At 38.8% G+C, this 26682-nt stretch overlaps 2 protein-coding genes and 1 pseudogene across 4 annotated transcripts in view; all 3 read left to right on the top strand.

Annotated features, from left to right (window-relative positions):
• The window catches only part of LOC127972872 (sialoadhesin-like), a 56399-nt gene extending 45472 nt beyond the window's left edge, over positions 1-10927 (top strand). Inside the window, exons 7-9 of one of the 3 annotated variants that reach the window (XM_052576764.1) lie at positions 10120-10188; positions 10323-10341; positions 10464-10927. In XM_052576764.1, the coding sequence (XP_052432724.1) occupies positions 10120-10188; positions 10323-10341; positions 10464-10526 (151 nt within the window). In that variant the 3' untranslated portion in view covers positions 10527-10927. The remainder of the gene's footprint in view (positions 1-10119; positions 10189-10322; positions 10342-10463) is intronic. The other 2 variants (XM_052576763.1, XM_052576762.1) reach the window with 2 other exon arrangements.
• Positions 67-5545, top strand: LOC127972873 (sialoadhesin-like). Its single transcript, XM_052576765.1, has 5 exons — positions 67-3126; positions 3274-3314; positions 4190-4570; positions 4640-4927; positions 5028-5545. The coding sequence occupies exons 2-5, from the start codon at positions 3278-3280 to the stop codon at positions 5201-5203; spliced, it is 882 nt and encodes a 293-aa protein (XP_052432725.1). The 5' UTR covers positions 67-3126; positions 3274-3277; the 3' UTR covers positions 5204-5545.
• Positions 10928-22897: 11970 nt separating the features above from the next.
• LOC127972869 (uncharacterized) lies at positions 22898-26545 on the top strand (annotated as a pseudogene).
• Positions 26546-26682: the final 137 nt, after the last annotated feature.

Raw genomic sequence — 26682 nt, 5'->3', positions numbered from 1 at the left:
TAATTATGTATACATTTTAAGTATTTTTTGTATTATTATTATTGTAAGTGGTGTTCTTCTGGATTTTGGTTACGATAAAATCAGTTTTGGTTTCGGTTTCGATTTCCATAAAGACTGGCTGAGCGCAGTAGACCACCAAGATATCGCGAGATCTCGCTATCACTACTCAGCCATGCCTTTATTTTCTGACGGAGTTGGAACTGCATATCTGCATAGCATTTATCAACCTCTATAACGTGATCAGCAGGTTTCGTTCAGGTGCAGGCAGTAACAAATCCTCTGGTGGAAATATACAGAATCTATGCATTTTGGATTATATTTGTGGTATAAAGATAAACAGATAAACAGTGATGATGCAGGATAGGGACTGTCTAAAAAAACCAAGAGCATAAACGCTCAGTTATTCCATCCTGAAGCTTCATTCTAATGAATGAATAAATTAATGAATTAGGTAATTAATTATGTAATTAAATAATTAATAAATAAAACAAGCAAATAGTGCACACTGATGACTGCAAAAACACTTTAAATGTTAGATGGTGTAACAATAGCCTAGATAATATATATTTTTAAGCATAATAACATACATTTTGGGAAAAACCCATAATATATGCACAATTTAATGCCAAATCCAAAAGGAATGTAAAACTAAAAGCAGTCTTCAAATGAGCGACAGAGTGGGCGTGGTCCAGATGTGTCTAGTTCGAAGCTGTCAATGATAATAATTATTGGGGATAGCATTCTCTTTTATCTGCCTAAAAATATCTAACTGCTAAATGAGGGGTGCTGTGCAACGTCCCTTTTATGGCGGTGAGCTGCAGGTTGAGCTTCTTCCTTCTTTGGCTTCTTGATTGCAGATTCAGCGAATAGATGATCCTTGTTACTGAAGGAGAATGATCTGATGAATGGTGCTCCGAGCTGACTTATATAGTGTTCAGCTCTGCCCTTTCTGGCTGGCTAAAACACCATTGGTTTTTGCAGCTGCACAAACGTGAACAAAACAATCTTCAGTACATAGTAAAACTCGAGTTTTCCCAAATGTGTTCCATGCAACGGGAGAGACCGTTCGAAAGGCAACTACACATCTTATGTAGACTGGCTATAGAGAAACTAAAGTAATGTACAATATGTTGAATAATGCAGATTTCTTTTTTCACCATATTATTTATTTTTACAATCACTTTATTACAATGTGGAAAATATAGCAAGTTCTGAAATAAGTTGTTGACTGACCTCTGTCTGTTTTTTTTTTATTATTATTACAATCTTTTTACATCAAGGGTGACTATTATGAGGCTGTTTACAACAACATGGACAAGTACAATTTATATGAAAATGTCTGATGATAACGAACAAAACAAAATATGTCCAGCAGCGTATTTGTCTGTAGCATGTATTGACTTTATCAATGTTTTCCAGCATGTATGTGTGAGAACATAAAGATTAAGGAGATGGGTCTATAAACCTAAATTTAAATATTTAATTAAATCTTCATTAATCCATTCAGGGCTTTAAGTAATCAGCAACATATTAAAATGTATAAGATGTTTAATAAGCAACCAATGCAGTGTTAACGGAACCAAGCTAATGTCTCAATAATTGTAGCTGCTGCATATTGGATTGAGCCGTAGTTTGTTTATAAAGGGAAACTACTCAGTAAAGCATTTTAATTATCTAGCCTTGAATTCATTAATTTAATTTACATTTGACATTAAAAGCATTTGTCATAATTAAAAACCCCTTTTTTTTTGTAAAATGGAAATGTGGATTTACAATCACTGTAAAGCTGCTTTAAAGCAATCTGTGTTGAATTAACTGAATTGGTTAAGATTTGTCTTTGCACGTTGAACAGAAAACATAATAAAATTCACAGCATCACACATTCTAGTGTAACAGAGGCCAGCTACTAAGAGCAGTGCGGTTAAACCCCACTTCCCTGATCTCAAGAAGCACACTAGTGACCAAGGCTCGAGGCTGCAGTCTTTAGCAGCCTTGTTAGCGCACCTAACTTCCATGCCAGAAACGCCTGTACAAATTAGATTATCTCAATGTGTATGAAAAGTTCTTATGAGTCAAACAAGGATTTTTGTTTTAATGTTCAAAATAAATATACAGAAGATTGCAAAATCTGAAATATAGTCAGTCATTTTTTTTTCTTTTTTTTTTTTTGTAACATGTATTGACTTTATTGATTGTATTAAAGTTGTTTCTATATGCATCACATGCTTTATATCACCCATAACTAATCTGCATTTGTTCCAGGCATTAATAGACCAAAGTATGCTGTGGTATGTGTTGATGCCAGTATCTTTTCATAGCTGTTAACTTCCGCTGCACTCAGAGACAGCAACCAGCACTGCTTGCTTGCACTGACTTTAGAATTTTGACTGAATTTGCCAGAGAAGAAACACAACAGTCAATCACATTTACCACATTTCCCTGATCACCAAAACACAGATTTCTTTCCAAAATTTCCATTACATTTTTAATTGACTATGATTCTGTTCAAACTTGTTTTTAAAATAAAGGTCAAAGGTCAGCTACAGTTTATTCATAATATAAGTGCATTTTCCCCCAGAAACCAGCAAATCTGTAGAATATGTAGTACTGCAGCAAAAAGTAAAATTGTGCTGTTGTATATATTTCTGCAAATTTGTTTGTCATTAACGTTTGAAAGTATATTGCTTGTGACTCAACAGACTGTGATGAAACCAAATGTTATCAGAAATAATCATCTTTGTAAAAAGGAAAAGAAAATGTCTAATCCTATTTGGGCACAATAAAAAGTTCAGATTTAATTACTAACTGTTTTATACGTTAAATTCAGTTTGACGTTTTGTATATTGTTTTTAAATGAACCACTTGTGTATTATGATGTTAGTAAACTCAATTGTCAGAGTCACAAATTGTGGCGTTCATGTCAGGAAATACTATTTTTGATTGTGGTGTCACAGCACAAGCGCCTTGATATGATGAGCTATAACAAGATCAAGAAATATTTTTCATCTTGCTGTGTGTGGAGGACACTTTTCTGAAAAATATTCTTCTCCTTTCTCTCACTTCTCATATTTTGCTCTCCTTGGTAAAAGGTTCTTATCCTTCCTTCTACAGAGGACAACTGGGAAGGTAGGAATGAAAAATAATGTATTATTATTAAATCATTATTATTAAAGAAATAATTGTGAAAACTACAATTTAAGTGATAAACTGTTAGGCTGGAAGTTCAACCATTACTGACATTAATTTTATTTATTTGTTTCTGTATTGACCCAGGAACATGAAAGCACCACTTCTACTTCATTTACTTTTCCAAGGTATATTATCTGTTGTCCTCTTTTAGGCATTTTTTGGGCATGTTCTGTCACAGTAGATGTTTTTATATGTTTATTAATAATAATTTAACAGAAATTTCCACATTAGGCTGCTCAGTGATGATAATACCAAAATCATATAAAAACTAATAGGCTACAATTTTATACACACTTTATTCACAGCAGTCAAAATATTCAACTATGTGCCTTACACTCACAACATCAAAAAAAATGTATCAGCATTTTGAAAAAAAAAAAGTGAAACGCATTATTGTGCGGAAACATTAGCCTTTACAGTGTAAATTGTTTGTCTGTGTGGCATTTCTAGGGTGAGTTAAGTTAAGGGTAGGAATTTTATATCGCCTCAAGTTGGCGGTGGTAAATGACTACAGATCAAGATGGAGGCTCTCTAAAAACTACAACATCCAGATCACCTACCAATGAAGACTAGACAGACTAACAAATGCTGTATAATTGACAAGTACTGTGACTAAGAACAACTCTCTCACGCATTGAATTTCATCTGAATATAGATGGTGCTTTTTTTTTTTTTCTTGGACAATATGGAAAGAACGTTATTTCTAATCACAGTATAAAAATATGATTGACTCATGGCCATTATATTTTATGACTTATTTAATACATTTCTAATACTATACACCAAATCAGCAATGACAAGATTTAACAATCATATAAAAACAGCCAAACAGCTTTCAACTAAATGTTTACAGCAGTCGCATTACCTGAATCTACTACTAACACTTAGGAAATACACAAAGTTTAGTGTATTATACTGTGCTAAACTAACAGAAAACAAATTAAATGCTTAAATTTCCAGCCTAAATGAACATGTAATGACTCCAACTTTTGTCCCACAGCTGTTCTGCTCTATGATGCTTTGGGATGGGAAGTGAGAATGCCGAAAGATATTCATGGTCTCCAAGGTTCCTGTCTGGTCATACCATGTTCTTTCAGCTACACATCAAACCCACCCAAAAACCCACATAGAGTTGTGTGGTATCAGTGGGTCTCTAGAGGTTATCCTTTAGTTTACGATCCTCGGCATCCAGACAGTGTCATCGACATGTTCAGAGGAAAAACTGATTTATATAGTAGCTCAAGTAGGGATTGCAGTCTGCTGATCAAAAACCTGGAATGGTCCCACCATGAAGAAAAATTATATGCATGGATCGACCCTGAAAACATTGGGTATAGGACCTACAAATTTTATGATGTCACTTCTACAATCCTTGTCAAAGGTATGTAAATTCATCTAATGATAGTTGTGAGAGTGCATTGCCTAATTGTGACATTTCTGCTATTTGTAGCAAGTCCACAGCAACCTAGCATCAAAGTTTTTGGAGGTGAAAAGACAGGTGACGCCATCACAGTAGTATGTTCAACTCTCCACACATGTCCATACAGCAAACCAACCATCACTCTGAACGGTATAGAAGGATCTGATCAAATAGACAATGAGCATATTAAAGATGGTCTGTGGAAAAGCACTCTGACACGCACAGGTGTCATAAAGACAGTATATTTGATTATTCAGTGTTCAGTAACACATTATGGTGGAAAAATTGTAACAGCTACAAAAGATAAAAGTGCTAAATGTGAGTAAACACAAACATGAACTGCTTTGTGTAATATTAACTGTAAGTTCAGTTTAAATGCCACAGTTGGACCTATTTCAAGATTTAATTTCAATTTCAGGTGTTCATCATAACATATCGATTGAGCCTGAACTGGCAGATGTCACCGAGGGCATCGCAAAGAACTTCACTTGTAGCGTCTACCATTCCTGCCAGAACACTCTAAAAACGGCTGGGTTATTTTTTAACCCAAAATGCTGGGTTGAGTCTGTTGGGTCATTTTGTTGGGTTATTTAATTTCTTTTTAAACACTTTTGGGTAGTTTCAATTTACCAGGTGTTGGGTTAAACCTGCTGGGTTGCGTCGCTGGGTTGTTTCAGGCCAGCGCTGGGTTATTTAACGCGCCTTGAAGATGTTTAAATCGCTCCCCAACTGTCACTTTGGAAGAACAACGGGGCAAAGCCACGGCTTTCAACTGTTTTAAGGTAAGTTTATTTAATGTTTTCAATAATAATTATTTTAAATTGGCAGAATTATAACTTTTTTTTGCAGCAACAATACTGTTAAACGTCTACAGGCCAACATTATTTACGTTAAATGATGAACTGTTTACCTCAAACGGCCAACCTACGTTACGCGACTCGCATAATCGTGTTAAAGTATCTGAGACGACAGATTAATAAAGTTTTATTAAGTTTCAGACAGTGACTGATGGCTGAAATATGCGAATACCTGTTAAAATAGAGGAAAAAGTAGTTTCTGACACTGAAAAGCGAATTTGATATTTAAGTGAGTCAAATGAGTTCAAAAAGTGAATACGACTTTCTGCTCTAATGTAAACGCCTGCAGTTGTCCATATCGACATTTAAATCATACAAATTACGTACAATATAGTCGGACCAAAGGTCTAAAAGAACCGACGATCCAGTTCAAGTAAACCGGTTCAGTAATTCTCGAACAAAGTGATTCCCGGAAAAGAATCGACGTCTCAGGGCATTTCAAAGTGCGCGCACGCACAGCGAGTGACCCTGGCCGCGTTAGTGAAGTGATTTGGTGCTTTTGTGGTTTATAAAGTCTTTTTACATACAAATTATAATTCAAAATGTGTTTTTTTCCTGTCAGAAAAGCGCATGGATACATTTGTGAGAGAAAAACTCGTCGAGTGCAGTCTACTTGAGGCGTCTAACGGTAAGTTCGTGTTTATTATACATTTTACATAATTGTTTGTCTGTGATAATCAACTAACGTTAACCCTCACGTAACTTAAACGCACATATATTTTTATTTCGTGCTATAGTTAAAGCTGCGACAGAATGTACCTAATTTATGAGCGTAAACATCATATATTAATTTTCCAGATCGTGTTTTTGACTTGTCCTTATCACTTTGGTACATCTATAAGTGTTTATATATGGACTGTTTTACCTGCGTGACTTGTCATAGAAATGTCTGTGTGCGCGCATGCAGTGTGATCTCCCTTATCTGTGCCAGTGACTGTGTGTGTTTGATATAGCCAGCATATTAACATAAAACTGTGATTTATAATAACTGGAACATCCCATTGATTAGACAGTTTGAAAGCACACCTTTCAGCCAATCACTATATCATATTCTGCTTCTGTAGACCAACTCATAGGTGAATTTAACTCATAATCATGATGGGTCAATTTCATGATTAACTTCACACAGTTAATTGAACTGAATCACTGTTATTAAAACAATTTGTATTTTTTCTTTTTTTTTAACTTTATTTTAAAGGTTGGAACAAACATGGAATTCCTTAACCGAGCAGAGTCCACAAAACCCCATCCAATTGTTGTGGCGATTTAAAAATGACAGCAGATCTCTCAGGCATTGATCATAATCAATGGACAGGTAAGGATATTCTGCACTATTTTCAAAAGGAATTGCAAATTGTATATTTAATTGTATTTTTCCACATGTGGACGCATACATTGTGAAACAGTCCAAACTCAATTGAAAAGCATTTGTATTTCAGATGCCTTACACAGAAAGCTGTCAATTTGTGTCAAGGGTGGGACTATACTATGGGGCATGTTTGTATTGGGAGATATTCTGTAGTTTTTACCCCAAATCTCTCACTGTTTGCACTCTGATGCACGTCAGCAAAACAACATTGCAGTTCTACTCCGATTTACCTATTTGCATCTTACCCTATATTTTATTCCTCCGGTGAAAAGCATTTGGTTAATGGTGAATATTGACCAATAGTACCATGTGGCTCTAACGGTTAGCAGGGGATAGTAGCTGCATTTGGGGTAAAAATGACAGAATTATTTATTGTGTGAGATGCCAAGAATATAGGGAGATCCGGGTTGCACTGTCTGTTCTTTATCACACATCTCTCGGAGCGGCAGCTGCCTTTAGTAGTGCCTTAACCTCCATTGTTCAAAGCATTTTGCACAGTTGTCTTTGAGTGACGTCACCTCCCAATACAAACACTCTCCATAGTATGGTCCCACCTCTGACAAAAATTGACAGTTTTCAATGTGAGGCATTGGAAATTCAGATGCTAAAGATTCCATTTGAGTTTTGGCAGGTAACATGTACGACACAGTGAAAAAACAGACATGGTAATTCATAAAACCTCATGTACTTGTTCTTATGTTGCATCTATGCTAACATTAGTCTGTTTCTCTCTTATTCCAAGGTCACCGTAGCCACCCGTATCCAGTACACATCCAGATCAGATGGTGGATCAGCACCTAGAAAGGACCTCTACATCCCTGAAAGACAGCGGAGACCAGGACAACTAGAGCCCAGATACAGATCCCCTGTAAAGACCTTGTCTCAGAGGAGCACCAGGACAAGACCACAGGAAACAGATGATTCTTCTGCACAATCTGACTTTGCTGCAGTCTGGAATTGAACTACTGGTTTCGTCTGGTCAGAGGAGAACTGACCCCAACTGAGCCTGGTTTCTCCCAAGGTTTTTTCTCCATTCTGTCACCGATGGAGTTTTGGTTCCTTGTTTTTCTTTAGTTGGGGACAATTAATATCAAGCGATATCATCCACTTGATTGCACAGAGGGACGATACATCACTGAATCAATGATGAACTGACTTTAACTGAAAACTGAGTGTTTACTTTTGTCCCTTTGCATTATTACACACTATTTTCCTATTTAATACTGTAAAGCTGCTATGATGCAGTATTTGATCAATATGACAGGCTTATTAGTCATAATACATGGAAAATACAGCTACAAACTGACTTTGTTTTTCCATTTGAAATTTGGCAGTCACTGTGCATTCATGAAAACTGAAACCATAATTTTTGTTCAGTGTTTTTGAAACAGTGTTTTTGTTCAAGATTTGCAATTGTGTTTGGATTGTCACATGTGGAAAACGCAATTGAAAATATAATTAGCAATTCCTTTGGAAAATTGTCCTTCCGTTGACAGGCTCTATAGCAGAGTACACTGCTCTCAGGTGTAGATCTTTGCTTCAGAGCTTAAGTGTTTGACAATAGTTCACCCAAAAATGAAAATTGTCACTAATTATTCACCCTGGTCTGAAAGCTCTCGAATATCATCGAAAATATCTTAACTTGTGTTCTGAAGATGAACGAAGGGCTTACGGGTTTGTAACGACATGAAGTTGAGTAATAAATGACAGAATTTTCATTTTTGGGTGAACTATATGTTGAACTACCCTAAGCAGTGCACATCCCCCTACGTAGGAGTCTTTATATACTTGATATAAATTTAAGGACATCTTTAAATGATTTTACATTTAAATTTAAAGAATGTTAATTGTCAATGTCATTACACTGTGTATTTAAATAGCTAAACATCTCAAAATGTAATAGTTAAACAGCTAGACACAGGTCATTCAGAAATAATTTTCTTATTTATTGCAACTGTATTTCTGTGATTTTTATTTATTTATTTTGCATTTGCTGGAAACAAAAAAAGGGAAAATTCCATGTTGTTTGTCATTGGTACAAATTTTTTAATGTCAGATGGCATTAAAAATATTTTTTAACAGTCTAAATAACCTGTATTCTTCATTATTTATTAATCCATGATTGCTTTGTTAAGCAAAAGTGAAATTATGAGAATAACCCAGCAAGAGTAACCCATAATCATAAAAATGCAACTTACTTTAATGCTGGGTTACTTTAACCCAGCATGTGTTCTGTCCAATATTTACCCAGTGCTGGGTTGCCAATTGGGTTATTTTTAACCCAGCCATTTTTAGAGTGAATGAGAATCCAAACATCACATGGAACTATGAGAACATGCAGGTCACTGTGTGGAACAAAACACTTTCTACTTTAGATCAGATCAGCTATTCTAGCATAACCTTTCTGGGTGCAAAAGAAGACCATGGCAAGAAACTGATATGTACAGCAAAATTTTCCGGAAGAGACATTACGGCATCTGTTGTCTTAAATGTGGAAAGTGAGTAATTTATTAGCATTTTGTCCCATTCATATATTATAATTTATATGGTGTCATACTGATTATCTTGTGCTCCAAATCTTGTGAATCTAATTCAAAATGAAGAATGTGCTTTGTTTTTGTTTTTCCTCTAGCTCATACTTACATCATTGCCTTGCCTTTTAGATCAGTTATTATAATAGTTTCAGTTGTGTGCTAAAAATTATTATATATATGTTTTTTTTTATTCCTCTTTCATCATGTTGCAGACCCAGTGCTCATTGGACTCAAGATTACTGGTCTTTACATCTTAACACCGTCACTTGTGTTCCTTCTGGCTTGTATCCTTGTTGTAGTCATATTCAAGAAGAGACAAAGGTAACTCTACCATTCTACAAACTCTACATAACTATTTCCGTTGATATAACTTATCTATTTATAACTTCACACTTCAACAAATGCTAATTGTATATTCTGAGAACAAAGTAGGTGTTGCCATACCACTTACCATACTGTATGTGGCTGTGTACTAGATGTTAACTGGATGACATAAAGCAAGCAATGCTTATCTAATTATAATATATTTTTATGCATTTGCTGTCTTTGATGCTTGCTTATGTGATCTTTAATGATCTGTTACTTAATTTAAAAGTTATTTAAAAGCTGTTGGAGCTGTCAGGAATTACACACATTAAACTTGAGGTTAAATCACACAGGAAATAAAGTAGAAATGAAACAAAAGGTTAAAGGCATTATTAAAACTTACAGCATCAGCTTCTTTTTCTTACACACAACATATGTTCCCAGGTCAAAAGATGCAAGTCCAGAGTCAGGAAAAAAACCTTTCTCCAAACCTCGAATGCCCTCGCCAAAGAGGTACAGCAACTTTGAACCACATACAAGTCTCTAATAAGTGGATTTTCAGTCTTTAACATTTTTCTAAATTAACAAAATATATCTGGTATTTAAACGAAATAACAACATAAATGTGTTCCCCTCATGCTCCTCAGTGATCCAAAATCCCACTCAGTGAGTATATTGTTTATTTCTGCTATTACTGTGTTACACTCTGGAAATAGATTCTTTAACATATTCTTACTAAAATTACTGATGTCTGGCTTTGTACTTTCATTTCATAAATATTCCATAAGGATTATGATTATGAAGCTGATTACATCAACGAGGAAGTAGGCAACATCTATGGAAATGTCTGAAAAAGCTACACGTCAAACCAAAATGCGTTTCACTATAGTGTTTATAAGAAGACAAAAAATGGCAGACTTTATTAATAATAAAACATTTGTCATGCATATTATGTAACATCAGGATATTATGCGTTCTAACACAATATGTAACATATTTTTATAACATATGCATTCATCTTTGGAATATAAAATGCTTTAGGTAGGTTGGTTGAGCAAACAATTCAATTTATCTCTCTGAATTATATACAGTATGTAATCCTGGGTCACAAAAGCAGTCTTAAGTTGCACGGCAATATTGTAGCAATAGCCAACAATACATTGTATTAGTCCAAATTATTGATTTTTCTTTCATTTCAAAAATCATTAGGATATGAAATAAAGAGCATGTTCCATGAAGATATTGTAAATGTAAATTAACTTTCAGATAATGTACAAATCTCAAAAAAAAAAAAATTGGCACCCTTATGCCTGATTTTGTGATCCAGTGTCACATCTGTAAATTATGCTGACTGTTAATTTTTTTCTGCTATTTTTGTATATGACTATATGATTCAATTATATTTTTGTGTTCAATTAAAGTTCATATTAAATTAGTTTATTTGTGAACAGTTATTAACAGTTTTATGCAAGCATTTAAATGTTCTAAGCTTTGCAGTTCAGCAGTCCCAAATACAAATGTTTAATGAAAAAATAATAATAATAATTAAAAAAAAAATACAATAAAAATAATATATATATGTGTGTGTGTGTGTTTGCATTTCACACAATGTAGTTGAAACAACATTATATATACTAATATTATAACTGTAATAAAGATCAAGGATATAATACTTATAGTTTTAATATTTAAATTGGAAACTTCTTGTGTTTATGTTTTAATGGTGGAATATTCAGTTCTGTCCTCGTCATCAGAGCTTGAACTGCTTGAGCTTTAACTTTTCTGCTTATGTTTGGGTTCTTTAACAGCAGACACAGTGGAGTAATTCACTTCATCTTCTTCACTGGTATAAGATTCACCATTCATATTTGGGAATGGAAGTTGTTGCACACATGCAGAAGAAACATTTTCAGAATTTTGATTTTCTGACTGGGAATTCTAGCAAGAGGATGAAATAATAAAACAAACGTTCTCAATATAAAGTTGCATAAAATGTGCTTCATACAATTTCTGGTTTATCCTTATGGTAAACACATATTGTGAGTGTGATTGTGTTGTAGACATATGCAGGACCCAATTTATGCATAAGCATTCTAGGCACGTGTGCATAAACATTTGTTGTAGAAATGTAAAATTTTTCAATTACTTGTAAGATTTTCTGCTGAGATGTCATCTCTTTAGATTTCCATATGCGCATCATTGCCACAAACCACATGCTTCCGCACAGAGTCTAAGCGGAAACTAAACAATATTATTCACTGAGTTGAATGCAGATTTATTTTTAACTGCTAGAGGGCAACAAACTACACAATTTAACTTTATTATTTTGACATATTCTGAAGTCTTACCGTCGTTTGCCTATTTTTTGACACCATAGCATAGACTGCTGTAAAATCAGTCATAGATTTAAAAGCATCATTAGTGCATTTGTCATATATTTAAATGATAAATATGGCCATGGAAAATATGTATTGCAAAATCATTGCTTTTGCGCTGTTTTATTTAGGTTTTGCAATTCTTTATTTTTGTTTGCAACACTTCATTTTTTTCTCCCAATACTTTATTATCTTTTGCAGTTCTTCATTTGTATTAGCAAAAAGCAAAATTATTTCCTCAATACTTTAATTTTCATTTGCAAAACTTATTTATTTATATATATATATATGGGATTATTTTGACTCCATAGTTCCTCTTCAGGAACTCGAGCTGCGTCAAACATGCTTTGGGGAACGCACTTAGTGTGAGCGACTCTAAATATAGTGTGTAAACTTCCCCGGGAAGTCGTGGCCGGGGAAGTCGTGGCCTAATGGTTAGAGAGTCAGACTCCCAATTGAAAGGTTGTGAGTTCGAGTCCCGGGCCAGCAGGAATTGTGGGCAGGGGGAGTGCATGTACAGTTCTCTCTGACCTTCAATACCATGACTTAGGTGCCCTTGAGCATGGCATCAAACTCCCAACTGCTCCCCGGGTGCCGCAGCATAAATGGCTGCCCACTGCTCCGGGTGTGTGTTCACAGTGTGTGTGTTAACTGCTCTGTGTGTGTGCACTTCGGATGGATTAAATGCAGAGCACAAATTCTGAGTATGGGTCCCCATAGTTGGCTGAATGTCACATCACTTTCTTTCACTTTCACTTTCAATGGAAGAGCATGATGTCACAGGCGGGGTGACGTATGTGACCAGGAAGCTATAAAAGTACGTGCCGTGCAGCTGGCGTCAGCTTTGCGTCTTTCAACAAGCGCTCTGTGTGTGAATGTAACTTGTTTGTCTTGTGAGTCTTATTTACTGTTGTCTGTCCAGTCAGAGTTCCTAGACATGCCGAAGAGCAAGGCGAAATCAAAGCATAGCAAAGGCTATTCCAAATCACGGTATAGGTTGTGTGTTCCTCCCTGCCCCGATATATAATGGGTGGGGATACACACAGCTTATGCGTGGTTTGCCTGGGAGTGAAGCACGCTGAGTCGGCTCTCAAGGGGGCCAACTGTCTGCATTGTGAGCGAATGTCGCTGCGGCTGCTTTGTTCCCGGAGGGCCCTCTTCGAGGAGGGGGCCTTCGCCAGCGTTCCCCGCGGTGCTGGTCCCGCTTCTGCCGAGGCAGAACGGCGGCTGCACTCGTGGGGTTCGCAAGTGGATTTGGTGGAGGGAATGGAGACGGGCCAGTCCCTATCTCCTTCCACTTCCACCAGATCCGCCGCCCAATCACTGTAGTCGGAAGCACGCTCTGCGGTTCCTTCCACCCAGGGAGAAGGATTGATGCTCTGCCTCTCTTCCTCCAAGGAGGTCGATGTGGAGTTGGTCGACAGGGATTCACCTCCCCATTCGCCGCAATATGAGGAGCTTTTGGAGGTGGTTACTCGCACGGTGGCTTGCCGAAAAAATGACTGAACCGCAGCGAAGCAAGCTCGATGAACGCTTCCTGCGCGTGAGTCAGCCACCTCCCAGCCGGGGCCTTCCGTTCTTTCCCGACCTGCATGTTGAGATCTCCAGGTCTTGGAAACGCCCATTCTCGGCCCGCCTCTACATACCCTCATCTGACTATTATGGCAATGTGGTGGGTATTGGAGAGCACGGCTATATAGCAATGCCCCGGGTGGAACAGGTGCTCGCGAGCTATCTCGCGGCATCGTCTCTGAAGGCCCCAGCATTGCCCTCAAAGCCACTCAGAACAACATCGGCTTTGGTGGGCAAAGGGTATGCGGCTGCAGGTCAGGCTGGTGCGTGTCTGCACACCATGGCGGTGTTACAGGTGTACAAAGCCGACCTGCTTAAAGAGCTAGATGAGGGAGAGGAGATCAAGTCACATGACATATCAGAGTTAAGAAGGACCGCTGATCTCTCCCTCCGCGCCACCAAGGAGACCGCCCGAGCGATTGTGCGATATAAAAGAGCGGGACAGGGTTTCAGCCTACTGGGCTGTTTGGCGACGCAGTCAATTCTGTCATCGACAAGTTTCAAGTGGCCCGCAAACAAGCGGCAGGAGATGCCCCAGCCACACCCTAGCTCCTTGTATCACGAGGCCCAGAAACAGAGCGTCGCCTCTCGTGCTCCTCCGCATCGGAAACGTGCTCCTCCACGCTCTCGGCCGTGGTCTTCTATGCCCAAACAAGATCTTAGGGCAGTCATAAAAGCTAAGAAGTCCTCGGCCAAGAAACCCTGCTGCAAAAGCACAGGGTTTCAGAGGGCAGCCTCTGCTGGGGTAGAGCGGTGCACACCGCAGTACACAGTGCCCGTCTCGCCTCAGCGCCCTCTGGGCGCAGCGGTCCCCAGCGAGCATCGATCTCAGTATCTTTCACCCATATGCGTAGTGGGGCTGAGACGCTCACCGCCCCTGCGGGGGCCTCTTACACCAGAAGTCAGTCTCAAGAGACTGATTCCCTTAGTAGATTATTTAGCAGCGTGTAACATATTTAGAAACTGCTTGGAAGTGAATACTAAATAACTGCAATTAACATTACTGCTATAATCATGTCTATTGGTATAATGTTTTACAAGACTAAACATGCTTCATCGTTTTCAAAAGCCTCTGTTTCCACAGTCCATACTACAACATGAAAACAGTTTTCCAAATGTATCTGCTCTGGAGGCTGTTTAATAACGAAAGGAAAGATGCTTTTCCAACAGGAATGTACTAATGCGGACAAGGCTTAAGGAACTGTCAAATCAGGTAACCAATTGCTAAGCTGGCAACACAGTAGGCTACGCGTTCATTTTTTAGCTTGCCCCATCAAATGTTACTAAAGGCGGGCGTACACGGTGCGATTTTTCTGTCGTAGGAGTTCGCATGCGATTTTTTTCAATCGTGTGGAAATCGCGTATTCTCGTACGGTCGCGGCTCGTATCATTTGCAATGAATTACGAGCCGAGCAGAGTGGCTTACGAGCACTTCCCGACCTCCCGATCATTTTTAAACATGTCTAAAAAGTTCGTGAGCTATCGGTTTGAATTCGTGCCATTTGTGCTGTTGAACGAGCCGATTTGTTGATTTATCTGAAGTTGACCAATCACGAACTAGGAAAACCACAGAAGAAGAAAGACGAAGACGGCAGCTGAAGTCTGACAGGAACAGCGAGCGCTGTATGATGTTTCTAACGTATTCCAATGCCTTTTTAGTTCTCTCTCGCTCACACACGCATAGAGGCCCTCTCCATAAACGTAACGGTATTCTATACTGTATATCCCCATACACTACTTCTATCCATCACGAAAAATGCATGTTTAAAATTTCTATTAAACACCGTATAGTATTTTTTAAAGCCATTTGGTTTACGAGAGCACAGTAATTGTCCTCATAAACCATGTTTACATTTTAATACCCATTTCAGATATTTATAAACCATATAGGCCTACAAGAACACACACACAGGGTAACCAAACGTCCCGGTTTCCTATTGCTGAAAAATAACCTGTACGTGTAGGAAACAGTCAAGGCTCGTATCAATATTTTATTTGCAGTTATGAGAGAGGGAGAGCAGTTATATTAGGCGCGTTCCACTTGAGACACCGCTGCACGCACAGAATGATCACCTGTATGACATTAAAGTACCGCGAGAGTGATTCGAATGCATTGGATATGTGTGCTCTCATATCGCTCTCGCGGTAATGTCATACAGTGATCCCTCTGTGCGTGCAGCGCTGCTTCAAGTCGAACGAGTCTATCAACTTCGTGCGATTGCTTCTGGAATTCGCAGGTTGTAAAATCGTGTCGTATATCATGTCGTCCGTACGATTTTCAGATAAACTCACTCGTGCCGTGTGCGTTGACATACGATCTTCCGACCATCCGAATTCGCACCGTGTACGCCCGCCTTAACCCTTCTACTCTTCCCACAGCCAACATCTTCAGCAGCTGACGCAAACTCCGAGTGCAATTAACAGGTGTGCAATTAACAGTGTTGAATGGGACAAAGGCTTGTGGGAAATGTAGTGCCTGCAGTGGGGTGACTATGGGGAAGTGAGACCACTAGTGGACACCCAGGGAAACACAGACCAGACACTGTGACATCACCACCCTCTAAGGAGCAGATGCTACCAGAACTATAATACTACCAGATGTTCCACCGAACCCAAGAACAAACCAAAAAACAAAAAAGACCAGGAGGGAGGTGGACTGGTGATGGATAAGGGGGAGGGACGGAGGGCCAGGACCATAGAAGGGAACAGGGACTGGAAGTGGAAAAAACAACAATAACAACAACACAACAAGGAGACCAGGAGGGAGGTGTGCTGGTGAAGGACCAGGGGGAGGGATGGAGGGCCAGGTCTATAGAGGGGAACAGATACAGGAAGTGACAAAACAACAACAAAAAAACAAAAGCACAACAATAACGACAACAACAACAACAAAACAAAGAGGCCAGGAGGAAACGGAAAGTGCAGGAATCCAGGGTGGAGCAGGTGGAACCTGAGCCCACCGGGATGGCGCAGATGGAACTGGAGCCCTCCACAGCCAAGCAGACGGGACTGACACCCAAATCAGCAGGGACCTGGTCAGTGGGGACCTGACTCGACTCTGGACAGTCACCTGTGGCTGCCATCTGGTGCAGTGGCACTTTGCCGGCGGCCATCTTGTGCAGTGGCACTGGGCTGGCGGCCATCTTGGGCAGTGGCTCTGGTCTTGCGGTCCCCTGGTGCTGTGGTGCTGGGCTGGCGGCCATCTTGTGCAGTGGCGCTGGGCTGGCGGCCACCTTGTGCTGTGGCACTGGACTTGCGGCCATCTTGTGCTGTGGCGCTGGACTGGCGGCCATCTTGCACAGTGGAACTGGGCTGGCGGCCATCGTGCGCCTTGGCACTGGGCTTGGCGACCACCTTGTGCTGTGGCGCTGGGCTGGCGGCCATATTGTGCAGTGGTGATGGGCTGGCCGTCCTACTGTCTGTAGACCCCGGTCTAGAGTCGGCCATTCCACCGGGAGAGACAGGGTTTTTGTGTAGAGTTGCACTGAAATTGGGTAGTAGACATTATCTCGGGAGCACATCCATGGTGTTGAAAGCATCACTGGTCTGACCAGTTGCGTTTTTCACCCAGCAGGCTACAGTGCATAAGTACCTCCCATTACCTCCCATCCCATTACCTCCCATCCCATTGGATTTGGAGTAAGCGCATGTAGACTAGGGTTGATTTAGGTAGAATATTGGATGGGTAGGTAAAGAGAAAGCTCTCATTGTTTGATTGCACTGTGTGGACTTAATTGTTTTCTGGTGATCTTTCTCATGGCTGATATTGATGTTTTTTTAGTTCACCTTCTCATGAATTTTTAGATTGGTGTACTAAAGAGCAATTATTAAGCATCGCTGAACATTACGAAATTGTGGTTAAAGATACAAGGCTCAAAGAAAATGTTAAGGTAACTTTGAAGACCGGGTTGATTGAAAAAGACTTGTTAGAAGCCAAGATGGAAAAATCTGTACCAGGTGCATCTAATTTGCAATCTCTGTATTTTAAACAGCAAAAAGAGCTGCTGCTTTTGCAGATGGAGCTTGAGAAATTAAAACAGTGTGCTGAACAAGGTAAGATGGACTTGGAAAAGCAAAACTGGATTTGGAGTTCCACAAGCTTAACCTTATGAAAGAAGGTAAGCTATCTGGTCCTGGTCAGGAGCAAAGTATGTTTTTTTTCACTCGTGTCATATCTAAAACTTGTACTGAAATTCAATGAAAATGATCTTGATATTTTCTTTAACCTATTTGAACGTATAGCAGAATTGAGAGACTGGTCAGATGATAATCTTGTTGCACTGTTACAGTGTGTATTAACGGGGAAAGCACAAGTAGCTTTTTGTTCACTGTCAATCGATGATTGTAAAGTTTATCAAAAAGTTAAATCCGCAGTTTTAGAAACCTATGACTGTGTACCCGAAGCATACAAACAGCGGTTCCGAATGTAGGAAAAAGAAGAGCTGCAAACGCACCTAGAATTTGTGCGCGAGCTGAGAAAGCATTTTAATCGTTGGTGTACAGCAGTAGACATTAACACATTGGAGAATTTGATTCACTTGATAGTGTTGGAACAATTTAGAAATTCAGTCCCACGTCGTATCGCTACCTATATCAATGAACATGATGGTAAAACACCAGAAGAAGCAGCTGTGTTGGCCGATGATTTTGTACTGACACAAAAAACTGCATTTGTTGATTGGCATGCTTGTGACATTCAGTCTGCTGTGTCTCTGTCCAAGCCTTCGTCTAACTTTAACCGTGTTTTCACGGGAAAATTTGACCCAAGTAACACTTGCAATTATTGTCATGAGAGGACATTGGAAATAAGTCTTAGAATTCTGCACAGAAGTTTGGTTGGTTGGCTGAATAAGGTTAGTTTGTTGGTTGGCTGAAAAAGGTTAGTTTGTTGGTTGGTTTAGATTGGTTTGCTGTCTATTTAGACTATTTTGTCATTTTTAGTGACAGTTCGGAGACTCTTAGAATTCTGCACAGAAGTTTGGTTGGTTGGCTGAATAAGGTTAGTTTGTTGGTTGGCTGAATAAGGTTAGTTTGTTGGTTGGTTTAGATTGGTTTGCTGTCTATTTAGACTATTTTGTCATTTTTAGTGAAAGTTCGGAGACTCCCTTAAAGCACCTTTATTCGGTGTTGAAACATTTGTCTGATGCACAGCTTGGTCAACTTAGCCCTTATTTGGGCATTGCAGCATTTTTCCATGCATTTAAATTCCAGTGCACCAGTTATGTGTATATGGATTATAATCCATTAACCTTTAAATTATTTGCAGTGTCCGAATCAGAGGTTGGTCCAGTGGTCTCTGTTTTTGTAGTCCTTCTGTCTGGGCTTCCGAAAATGTGGTAGCTGATGTGCTGTCACGTGTTCTGGATCCTGTAAAATATTTTGGATTTAACTTGTGGTTCCTCTGGAAATTTTTAGGAGCTGTCTTTGGTCTTGAATCAGGTACCGCTTATTGTTTGACTGTTTTGTGTTTTGTTACAGGGAACTTTGTGGAAGTCCCTGTCTTATGGGGAGGGGTGTGACGACCTCTGCTGTTGGTCTTTGATATTGTAGCTTGGTTCTTGTTTCCACAAATTGTCAATCTATTGGAGACACTTGTGACCAGTGCTTCAGATGCTCCTTTAAAACGAGATCTCCACTTGAGCAAAGGAGGAACTTTGGGGATATCGGAACTTTGGTCTTTGTTTGGTTTGGACTTTGTTTTGGCTTTGGGACTTTTTGTTTGACTTGTTCTGTTGCATTTTATGCCTCAACATTGTATTACACTTCCAACCATGCACTCTGCTTTAAACACTGACATTACTGACGAATACAAATACATTGTGATTTCCTTTTTAATTGTTTTCATTTTATTATTTATTATTACTTTATTTTAGTGGGAAATTAACATTTTCTTGAGTTTAATATTTGGTTTGTGTGTGTCCCTTGCAGTGATGGGAATAACGGCGTTATAAATAACGGCGTTACTAATGGCATTACTTTTTCGAGTAACGAGTAATCTAATTGATTAGTCTTCTCATCTTAATAATGCTGTTACCGTTACTGCCAAAAAATGCGGTGTGTTACTATAACTGATGATGAAGCTGTTCTTTTTTTTTCATCAGACCAACTAGATCTCTGAGCGAGAGGCAAATACTTTTTTTACTGTTCTTCCTTGGTTAGTGGGCAGAGCACGAGACAAGCGCATAAATGCTGACGATTGGCTGAGGTAGAGTAAAATTTCATTGTAAGCCAATCAGAGGTAGAGTTGGGCGGGTGTTCGAAAGCACGCATAGTAGTGATGGGAATTCGGCTCTTTTGACTCAGCTCACTGAAAAGAGCCGGCTCTTTGGCTCACAAACGGCTCTTTAAATGACTTTGACTATAATATTTCAATTTTTATTACATATTTAATTTCTATAGGCTAAATTTGAAAAAATAGAGTCGGCTCTTCAGATATGCGAGCCAGCTCCCGAAGTTCAACTAAAAAAGCCGGCTCTTAGGGTCGGCTCATTCGGGAATCGCGAACAACTCATCAAAAGCTCATTCGCGAACGAGTCGATCCATCATCACTAACGCTCATTCGCGAACGACCCATCATCACTAACGCTCATGAATTACGAACAACCCATCATAATGCATAGTCGGACAGGACAGGACAGGACACACAAGGAACCACACAAGCCAGTCAGTCACCGAGAGACAGGTATGGCGACGAGCCCAAATAATGCAAAAGTAGCCTTCTCTAAATAGAAGTATATACATTACTTTTTCCTTCAAGAAATTAAAGAAACAATAAAAGGAAATATCAAAAGTTCCCAAAAATCTATCGTGTTATTTGCATTGATCCACTATATAAACATAATATCTACATACATGGCATTTGATTGGAGGCTAGTCTCACTTCAGATGTGTGTACAATGTTTCATGTTTCTGTTAATAATGTATTGTATTAAGTGTCCATTTCATTATACTATTCAGATTTATCATAAATAATTGAACATCCACATGTATTTTAAGTTCCTTTAAAGAGGGGTAGAGGTGGGGTCCCATTTGAGCATTTAAAATTAAATTTTACTTGAAAGTAACGCAATAGTTACTTTCTAAAGTAACTAGTTACTTTTGAAATTTGTAACTGAGTAACTAATTTAGTTACTTTTTGGAAGAAGTAACTAGTAACTGTAACTAATTACTTTTTAAAAGTAACTTGCCCAACACTGGTCCCTTGTCTTTTGTTGCTTCCCTTGAGCCAGGGGTCGTAACACCATGGGATGCTGGCGCGAGCCTTCAGGGCCACACACCCTTACCTTATCCATCTTGTGTCCGGAGAGGATAACCTGTTTGGGACCTTGAGTATTGAGCTCCCATTGGATGTCGACGAGAGTCTCCCAGCCACATAAACTTTCCTTTTCCATGCTACGGTCGGAGAGGCTTGCCCGTTTGATGCCTTGAGTATTGAGCTCCAATTGGACGTTGGCGAGAGTCTCACAGCCACCTAACTTTTCGTTCCTGTTTGATGGGTGACGACAAGAGTCTCGACCTCGCACCAAAATCTGTCCAAATCTTTTCCCGCTTCCTGGTGAGCCCTACCCGTTTGATGTTCTGAGTCCTGATCTCGCATCGGATGCTGCGAGAGCCTGCACAGTCGGGTTTTCCATTTTCCGCTCCCTGGCCGACAAGTGGTACCCGTCTGATGCCGTTGAGTATTGTGTTCATGTCAGATGTTGGCGAGAGTGCTCCTGGTTGGGTTTTCTTTACTTGCTGCCCACAAACAGGTCTTATCCATCTGATGCCGTGATATTGATCTCCCATCGGGTGTCGCAAGAGTCCTCTTTGTTGGCGGCCCAAAGCCTGTTTATCTGCTCAGCTGAGAGGACCTACCCATCCGGCATCTACAGTCGGAGGCTTCATGGGTCCTCTCGGTCAGTTATCTGCCCTGGTTGCCCACTGATTAGCAGGGGCTCCTCTGCCAGTAGGGCCCATATGCCAACACCATGACCGATTCCAGTCGAGGCAACTCGGGCCCTCCTGGTCGGGCTATCCAATCACGTTGCTCATTCTCTATCGGCCGGTAGAGTTCATGCTTTCCAATGCAGTGAGGTGCTTCAGTTGTGTAACGGATCGAGCCCTCCCAACCGGGCTCCCCAAATCACATAGTATGATACAAGCAGACGGTAGGGCCTATTTCTCCAAATATGTAAAGTTGCTCCCACTGGAGTACATAGGCTCTGCCAACAAGCTGACTTTCTAAATATAAGCCCCCACCAGATCTCAAAGCTATTGTGTGTGTGTGTGGGGGGGGGGGGGGGTGCCCTTAGTCTGGCGGCTGTCCTTTCCCGCTATTGCTTTTTGGGGGGTACTCTAGGTTCGGGCCATTCCCGAGCTCGGAGCCCTTCCCTGGACAGCACGCCAAATACGCATTATAATACTTCAGCTAACTATATGTCAGTGTGAATGCATGGAGTGTAGGGGAGCACGTCAGATACTTAGTCTAATTAGCATAGGTGGAGCCACTTAAGATAATCAGCCCTAGGGTATAAATGCAGCTGACTTAGACTATCTGTCTCCATTGACGGTTTATCAGCATCCCCCCTCCACCCCATCTCCTCCGCTAGAGTCCATTTTACACTTTTATATCCGGGGGGAGGTTGGGGTACTCTAGGTTCGGGCCATTCCCGAGCTCTGAGCCCTTCCCCGGACAGCATGCCAAATATGCATTATAATACTTAAGCTAATTATATGCAAGTTTGAACTCGTGAAACAGATGACATGTTAAATGCAGATATACTTATTGTGAATATTTTTTTTTTGAACAATTGTCTGTAGGTGTTGAGTTCAGTATCTTTTCACAGCTGCTAACTTTCCGCTGCATTCAGAGACAGCAACCAGCAATGCTTGCACTGACTTTAACATTTTGACTGCATTTGCCAGAAAAGAAACACAATATGTTTCAGTCACATTCACCACATTTCCCTGGGGATCACCAAAAAAAAAAATTTCTATTGACTATGATTCTGTACAAATTTGTTTTTAAAATAAAATGCAAAGAACACATCTTCTCATTTACTTGAATGACCAGTTAATGCCTTTATGAATCATCAGAGGTCAAAGGTCAACTACAGTGTTTATTCATTCAGTTTGGCGTTTTGTACATTGTTTTTAATGTACCACTTGTGTAAGATCTGAACCCTCACTTGTCAGAGTCGCGAATTGTGGCGTTCATGTCAGGAAATACTATTTTTAACTGTGGTCTCACATCACATCAAGCGCCTTGATGTGATGACCTATGACAAGATCAAGAAATATTTTTCATCTTGCTGCATGTGGAGCACACTTTATTGAAAAATATGCTTGTCCTTTCTCTCACTTCTCATATTTTGCTGCTCTTGGTAAAAGGTTCTTATCTTTTCTTCTACAGAGGACTACTGAAAAGGTAGGAATGAAAAATAATGTATTATTATTAAAGAAAGTATTGTCAAAACTACAATTTAAGTGATAAACTGTTAGGCTGGAAGTTCACCCATTATTGACATTTAACTTTGGTTTTTGTTTCTGTATTGACCCAGGAACATGAAAGCACCACTTCTACTTCATTTACTTTTCCAAGGTACTGTATATTGTCTGTTGCCCTCTCTTAAGTATGTTTTGGGCATGTTCTGTCACAGTAAATGTTTCTATATGTATATTAATTTACAGAATTTAAAGAAAATTTCCACATTAGGCTGCTTAGTTATGAAAAACAACGTTATTTTTAATCACAGTATAAAATGATGATTGACTCATGCCCATTACACTTTACGACTAATTTAATAAATTTTGCATACTATATTGAATCAGCAATGACAAGATTTAACAATCATATAAAAAAAAAACCAAACAGCTTTACACTGAATGTTTACAGCAGTGGCATTAGCTGCATTTACTACTGACACTTATTAAGTTTAGTGTATTATAGTGTGCTAAACTAACAGAAAAAAAAATATGTGACAAATTAAATGCTAAAATTTCCAGCCTAAATGAACATGTAATAATTCCAACTTTTGTCCCACAGTTGTTCTGCTCTATGATGCTTTGGGATGGGAAGTGAGAATGCCGAAAGATATTAATGGTCTCCAAGGTTCCTGTCTGGTCATACCATGTTCTTTCAGCTACACATCAAACCCACCCAAAAACCCACGTAGAGTTGTGTGGTATCAGTATGTCTAAAGGTTATCCTTTAGTTTACGATCCTTTGCATGAAAACAACGTCATTAAAAAGTTCAGAGGAAAAACTGATTTATATAGTAACTTAAGTAGGGATTGCAGTCTGCTGATCAAAAACGTGGATCTGTCCCATCAAAGAGAAAGATTATATGCATGGATCGACCCTGAAAACATTGGGTATAGCACCTACAAATTTTATGATGTCACTTCTACAATCCTTGTCAATGGTATGTAAATACTTTTTTCTTTCTTTAACGCGTGATCTAGTTGTGAGAGTGTGTTGCCAAATTGTGACATTTCTGCTATTTGTAGAAAGTACACAGCAACCCAGCATAAAATTTTTTGGAGGTAACAGGACAGGTGACACCATCACAGTAGTATGTTCAACTTTCCACACGTGTCCATACAGTAAACCAACCATCACTCTGAACGGTATAGAAGGATCTGATCAAATAGACAATGAGCATATTAAAGATGGCCTGTGGAAAAGCACTCTGACACGCACAGGTGTCGTAAAGACAGTATATTTGATTATTCAGTGTTCAGTAACACATTATGGTGGAATAAATGTGACGGCTACAAAAGATAAAAGTGCTAAATGTGAGTACACACAAACATGAACCGCTTTGTGTAATATTAACTATAATTTAAATGCCACAGTTTGACCTATTTCAAGATTTAATTTCAATTTCAGGTGTCCATCATAACATATCGGTTGAGCCTGAACTGGCAGATGTCACAGAGGGCATCGCTAAGAACTTCACTTGTAGCGTCTACCATTCCTGCCAGAATGAGAATCCAAACATCACATGGAACTATGAGAACATGCAGGTCACAGAGTGGAGCAAAACACTTTCTACTTTAGATCAGATCAGCTATTCTAGCATAACCTTTCTGGGTGCAAAAGAAGACCACCGGAAGGAATTGATTTGCACTGCAAATTTTTCTGGAGGAAAAATTAAAACCTCTGTTGTTTTAGGTGTACAATGTGAGTAAACACAAATATAAATTGATTTGTGTACTGTCAATTTAAATGTCAGAGTTGGAACTATTACAAGATTTCAATTAAATTTCAGGTGTTCATCATAACATATCGATTGAGCCTGAACTGGCAGATGTCACTGAGGGCATCCCAAAGAACTTCACTTGTAGCGTCTACCATTCCTGCCAGAATGAGAATCCAAACATCACATGGAACTATGAGAACATGCAGGTCACAGAGTGGAACAAAACACTTTCTACTTTAGATCAGATCAGCTATTCTAGCATAACCTTTCTGGGTGCAAAAGAAGACCATGGCGAGAAATTGATATGTATGACAAAAATTTCTGGAAGAGACGTTATGTCATTTGTTGTCTTAAATGTGCAAAGTGAGTAATTTATTAGCATTTTGTCCCATTCATATATTATAATTTATATATCATACTGATTCCCTTGTGCTCCAAATCTTGTGAATCTAATCCAAAATGAAGAATGTGCTTTGTTTTTCTTGTTCCTGTTGCTCATACTTACACCATTGCCTTGCCTTTTAGATCAGTTATTATAATAGTTTCAGTTATGTGCTAAAATAATGATAATTTAATTTTTATTCCCTTTTCATCATGATGCAGAACCAGTGTTTATTGGACTCAAGATAACTGGTCTTTACATCTTAACACCGTCACTTGTGTTCCTTCTGGCTTGTATCCTTGTTGTAGTCATATTCAAGAAGAGACAAAGGTAAATCTACTATTCTACAAACTCTACCTAACTATTTCCGTTGATATAACTTATCTATTTATAACTTCACATTTCAACAAAAGCTAGTTGTATATTCTGAAAACAAAGTAGATGTCTAATACAAGTTGCCATACCACTTACCATATGTGGCTGTGTAGAAGTTAACTGGATGACATAAGCAATTGCTTATGTGATCTTTAATGATCTGTTACTTCTTTTAAATAATAAGCTGTCAGGAATCACACACATTAAACTTGAGGTTAAATCACACAGGAAATAAAGTAGAAATGAAACAAAAGGTTAAAGGCATTATTAAAGCTTACAGCATCAGCTTCTTTTTCTTACACACAACATATGTTCCCAGGTCAAAAGATGCAAGTCCAGAGTCAGGAAAAAAACCTTTCTCCAAACCTCGAATGCCCTCGCCAAAGAGGTACAGCAACTTTGAACCACATAAAAGTCTCTAATAAGTGGATTTTCAGTCTTTAACATTTTTCTAAATTAACAAAATATATCTGGTATTTAAACGAAATAACAACATAAATGTGTATTTTCCCTCATGCACCTCAGTGATCCAAAATCCCACTCAGTGAGTATATTGTTTATTTCTGCTATTACTGTGTTACACTCTGGAAATAGATTATTTAACATATTCTTACTAAAATTACTGATGTCTGGCTTTGTACTTTCATTTCATAAATATTCCATAAGGATTATGATTATGAAGCGTATTACATCAACAAGGAAGTAGGCGAAATCTATGAAAATGTCTGATGAAAAAGCTACACGTCAAAACCAAAAAGTATTTCACTATAGTGTTAATAAGAAGACCAAAAATGTCAGACTTTATTAATAATAAAACATTTGTCATGCATATTATGTAGCATCAGGATATTATGCCTTCTAACGCAATATGTAACATACTTTTTATAATACATGCATTTATCTTTAGAATATAAAATCCTTCTGAAGTATCACTCTGAATTACATATGTAACCCTGGGCCACAAAACCAGTCTTAAGTTGCACGGCTATATTTTAGCAATAGTCCAAATAATTGATTGCTCTTTCATGCCAAAAATGATCATTAGGATATTATATAAAGATAATGTTCCATGAATATATTTATTATTATTATTATTATTATTATTATTATTATTATT

Source organism: Carassius gibelio, chromosome B15 (genome assembly GCF_023724105.1).
Source record: "Carassius gibelio isolate Cgi1373 ecotype wild population from Czech Republic chromosome B15, carGib1.2-hapl.c, whole genome shotgun sequence".
Taxonomy (NCBI): Eukaryota; Metazoa; Chordata; class Actinopteri; order Cypriniformes; family Cyprinidae; genus Carassius; species Carassius gibelio.
The sequence above is the reverse complement of the archived record's forward strand: the minus strand, read 5'-3'. Positions and strand labels throughout refer to the sequence as shown.